The sequence below is a fragment of the Diabrotica undecimpunctata genome, chromosome 9 (genome assembly GCF_040954645.1).
Source record: "Diabrotica undecimpunctata isolate CICGRU chromosome 9, icDiaUnde3, whole genome shotgun sequence".
Lineage (NCBI taxonomy): Eukaryota > Metazoa > Arthropoda > Insecta > Coleoptera > Chrysomelidae > Diabrotica > Diabrotica undecimpunctata.
Window position 1 is genome coordinate 68813880 of NC_092811.1, and position 5283 is coordinate 68819162.

A 5283-nucleotide genomic window follows, 5' to 3' on the forward strand; every position below is an offset into this window, starting at 1 on the left:
CAACCTTGTTACCATTTAAAATCAACTGGCTAACTGACAGTAAATTGGTTGTAATATTGGGTACACAATGAACATTTTTAACTACAATGTTAAAAGTTTTTATTGCTACTTACTGTAGTTAACTTTACTTCTCCAGCACACAACACTGGCATTTTTTCATTGTTGGCTACTAAAATTTCTTTGAGCTGTATATCCTGGGATGCATTTTTTATCCAGTCATTTCTTGACGTTAAATGCACACTCGCTCCAGAGTCAATATACCAACCTGAATTGTTAAATTCACCATTTAAAAAGATCGCACTAAAAGCACTCTTATCCTCCGGTTTTCTCTGCTGTTTTCGAAAACTCTCAAAATCACATTTCAAAACTGGGCACTTTTTTTTGTAATGACCTATTTGTTCTGAGCAATTACTTTCAGTAAAATCAAAATTATCTATTGGTGAGCTGACAACATTGCCCTCCTCCATATTAGACTTTCTTAATAACTGATCAATATATGCACTATGGTCTAATCTAATAGTATCTTTATCCCTATGAATCTTCATACCAAGACACAATTTTAACTGACCTAAGTCTTTAATTTTAAATTTTGAACATAATCCTGCCTTTAATAAATCAGTTTGGACCTTATCATTACTGAAAACTATAAAATCATCAACATATAGAGCCACTACAACTAAACCCCTATAAATTTTTTTAATATAGACACATGACTCATAATCTGATTTATTAAATGCTAGGCTAATCAAAATTTCATTTACTTTTTGATACCAGGCTCGAGAAAACTCGAGCCACTTTAATCCATAAATGGCCTTTTTTAAATGACAAACTTTATTTTCATTACCTTTAAGAACATAACATTCTGGTTGACGCATGAACACTGTTTCTTGCAAGTCACCATTTAAAAAAGCTGTCTTCACTTCCAAGTGAATAACATCTAAATCTAACTTTCCATATAAGGCTAATAACAACCGTAAACTTGAATACTTTATTACAGGAGAAAAAGGTCTCCTCATAGTCCACACCTTCACGTTGAGTGTACCCCTTAGCCACTAAACGAGCCCGATAACATACCTGATCATCACAATCAACTTTGGTTTTGAAAACACACTTGCACTCAACCAAAGTTCCACTTTTTGGAGTATCGACCAACTCCCATGCCTCATTTTCTGCAAAAGATAGCATCTCTTCATCCATGGCCCTCTTCCATCTGGCCGAGTCTGGTCTGGATAGAGCTTCTGACACACTGGATGGGATATCTTCCAGATCTACTTCCTGCTACTTATGACATTGAAATGTCACATAGTCTTTGAAGACCTTAGGCTTCTTGGTTCTGTCGGATCGTCTTGATGTACTTGGTATTGCTGGTGTGATCACTTTATCTGGAACATACTCTGAGTCATTTGAATCATCTCCTAGGTCAACATCCAAAACATCATGGTATTCTTCCTCATCTGACAGTCTATCTGGGCATTTACCTTGGTCTGGATCCACCACTTGAGGTAATACCTCTGTCACTGCAATATTATTGCTTGGTGATCCTAAGAAATCAAAGTTTTTCAGCAGCTTTGGTTTTTCATTAATGACCACATCTCTACTGGTAATTACACTCTTCTTAATGGGATCATAGAGCCTATAGCCCTTCACATTTTGACCATAACCAACCAAGAACATCTTCTCTGCCTTTTTTCTTTGGGTATATGAACCATTGCCTCACTACCAAAGATTCGAACATGGCTTACATCGGGCTTTTTACTATAGAAGAGTTAATATGGTGTTCTACCTTCAAGACCTCTGACCACAGATCTGTTCCTTAACTATGCACCAGTATTGATGGCTTCAGCCCAAAACTGCTTAGGAAAATCTGCATCGAATAGTAAGCACCTCGCCTTCTCTACCAGGGTATGGTTCATTCTCTCCGAAGTACCATTCTGCTCTGGGGTGCAATGATTTGTTTTTTGATGTGTTATACCATTACTACTTAAAAAAGATTCAAAGTCAGCACTACAAAATTCTCCTCCATTGTCAGACCTAAAACATTTGATATTGTGCCATTTTTGGTTCGCAACTAGCAATTCAAATTCCTTAAACTTATCTAGAGCTTCACTTTTGTATTTTAAAAAATAAACAAAACCTATCTTAATCAAGTCATCTTCAAGAACCAAAAGATATCTAGATCCTCCGATGGACATCATCTCCATGGGACCACACAAATCACCATGCATAACCTCGAGCAATTCTGCAGCACTATTTCCACTACTCTTGAATGGCAACCAAGTTTGCTTTCCCTCACAGCACACTTGACACAGATTATGCAAACTTGCCCGCAATTTATAGCCTCAAGCCTCAATTCAAGCCCTCAACTGCCCCGTCCCTCATTATACCCAAATCTCTCTAAAGTTGATGTGACCAAAACATCTATGCCACAAATCATAACAGTCCTGAGCATACATAGAGAACACCACTGGCTGAGACTTGACAAAATTAAGTCTATAAACTTGATTAATTAAATCAGCTGTAGCCACACTTGTATCTTTACTATTAAAAATCTCACAACCTTTCTGGTTAAAAACAACCTTGTTACCATTTAAAATCAACTGGCTAACTGACAGTAAATTGGTTGTAATATTGGGTACACAATGAACATTTTTAACTACAATGTCAAAGTTTTTATTGCTACTTACTGTAGTTAACTCTACTTCTCCAGCACACAACACTGGCATTTTTTCATTTTTGGCTACTAAAATTTCTTTAAGTCTGGAATGCATTTTTTATCCAGTCATTTCTTGACGTTCAATGCAGACTTGCTCCAGAGTGAATATACCAATCTGAATTGTTAAATTCACAATTCTCTGCTGTTTTCGAAAACTCTCAAAATCACATTTCAAAACTGGGCACTTGTTTTTGTAATGACCTATTTGTTTACATCCAAAACAAATCACATGTTCTTTATTGTCATTTTTAACACTGCCACCGCCGTCTTTGGGATGTTTTCGGAACTTGCCTTGACTGGTAAAAGCACTACCAGTAGATTTCTCGCTGCCCGCGTTCCTACCAGTTCCATCTTTCTGCATATCAATTAACTTGGACTTTGTTGCATCCCCTGTAATTTGAATTCAAGAGTGTTCCAGAGCCATTATTATCATTGGGGTGAATTTGTTTGGCAATCCTGCAAGCAACGATGAACCAATCCACTCACTAGTAATTTCGAATCCACTCCGAGTTAATTTCTGGGCTGTTTCAATCATCTGCCCTATATAATTCTCCATACTGTCACAATTATCCAACCGCAAACTTATGAGAGTCCTAAGTAAATCAATTTTTCGAGTAAAACTTTTCTCACCATACAGTTCTTTTAATGTTATCCACACATCCAACGCCGTTGCCGCCTCTCGAATATGCACGTAAATAGATGGATCAATGGATAAACAAAGCTTTGCCCTCGCTTTATTCTACGTGTCTGCATCTGTTTCACCTTTTTCTTCCAGGCATTTCGATAAACCATCAAGCACAAAAACGTTTTCAATCGCAAAAGACTAATCATCATAGTTCCCGCGACCCAATTAATTTTAGCCAACTGACTAAATAATTCGTAGCCGCTATTTTCAGTCCAAAAAACTAACTGCGAATTTCACTCGACCCTACGTGACTACGTTTCCAAAAAAAAACTCACAATTGATACCTTCAGGTTATAGAACTTTAAAACTGAATGCTGGGACCATAACCTCTTAAAAATTATAGTGGAAGTGAGGATTTTCTGGGGTACATTAAAATAACAAACGCCATGTTTCGTTCGATAGCAACGACTTTTTCTTTATTTCAATTAGCAATATTGGCAACACGCCATACATCGAGTGTTTACAAAAGTTATACAAAGATGGCGCTATATGTATTAAAATACCTTTTTTTGATGCATCACAACATATTATAATTCAGTTCTTGACAGACGTCGTGTGAAATACATAGTGTATTTCACACAGTATTTCTTACAAATAAAAATATTTACCTACTATGTTAATAAATACAACTATGGTAATATATATATTTTTTCACTACGTTAGGACATAAACCCGATTCCACACCTCGGAGGTTTAGTTCCTCTAGTGATTGTTTTACTATATTTTTATTTTTTTTTTCTTATTTTTGTCTTTTATTTTTTTTAATATAGTTTTTATATTCCTTTTTTATTCTTTTTTTTTATTTTTTTTATTAGTTTTTTTCTAAACATAGGTTACAAATCTAATTACAGGCATACTTTACTATCAGACGAAAAGGTTATCAAGCAGTCAAAAATTTTCTTTTCATTAAGTGATAGTAAAGAGAATATTAACAGGAAGTGGCATGTTCTTGTCCATTATTCTTTTAATGAGGTTGTTGGTGGGTTGTTTATACTTTTGACATTCAAAAAATATGTGGTTTAAGTCACTTTTAATCTGACATTCTTGACAAATATCGGAATCTAATATATTTATTTTAAATAAATGTGCAGGAAAACATGCATGGCCAAATCTGAATCTACTGATGGTAGTTATATTTGCGAGGGAGGATGAAATGCTTATACCAAGGTTTTATGGAATATTTAGTATGGATTAGAAGTACTACATGGTAGTTACGGTTTTTGAATAGCTGTAAGTACAGCTATAGATAAAATTTAAAATAAATTAAAGCTTCATATATGGCCGCAGCCTCGGTACTAAAAATAGAGAAAGTTGTGGGCAGCTTAAACATTTTTTCTATAAATTTACCTGGAATATAAAAGGCACAACCAGTATCCTTTGAAGTTTTAGATGCGTCTGTATAAATACAAACAGATTTTGGCCAATTTGTCAGATAGTTGTTTAAAACAATACGACTTATTGAAGGGTTCTGATGATAAATAGGTTGTATTATATGTACTTGATCCAGTAACTTGTAACGAAATTATATTTTGCCTACCTCAGGGTAAGAATATAGGGTAGAAAATTGGGGACAGAACCTATGGGGGCGAAGATAAGGCAAGCAAAATAAACGCTTCTAGTGCGTACGACACTCAGTTGGTTGTTGGAGAGCTGGGGGTCGTGGATAAGTTGAAATAAATGGGTCGGATTGGGGTATCTACACAATGAATGAAATAAAGGGGTTACTTACGTAAATCTCCTGGACAACTGGACAATTAATACAACCAGAAAGGGCTTCTAGCTATTTTACAGGAAAGGACGCCGCTTCGAAGAATCCTAAACTTGCTGGAGGAAAGAAGAAGGACTCTTCCTTCCTAAAAAGTAAACACACAAAAAAAAAGGTTAG

General features: G+C 35.6%; 1 protein-coding gene across 1 annotated transcript; it reads right to left on the minus strand.

The window, feature by feature from the left end:
- Positions 1-2378: 2378 nt before the first annotated feature.
- On the minus strand, positions 2379-2768 carry LOC140451080 (uncharacterized). The gene has a single exon (XM_072544802.1). It carries the CDS (start codon positions 2766-2768, stop codon positions 2379-2381), a length of 390 nt encoding a protein of 129 aa, XP_072400903.1.
- Between the last annotated feature and the right edge of the window lie 2515 nt (positions 2769-5283).

Excerpts from the sequence above, each read along its gene's own strand:
- LOC140451080 (XM_072544802.1), bottom strand. The coding sequence starts at position 2,768 with ATGCATTCCAGACTTAAAGAAATTTTAGTAGCCAAAAATGAAAAAATG.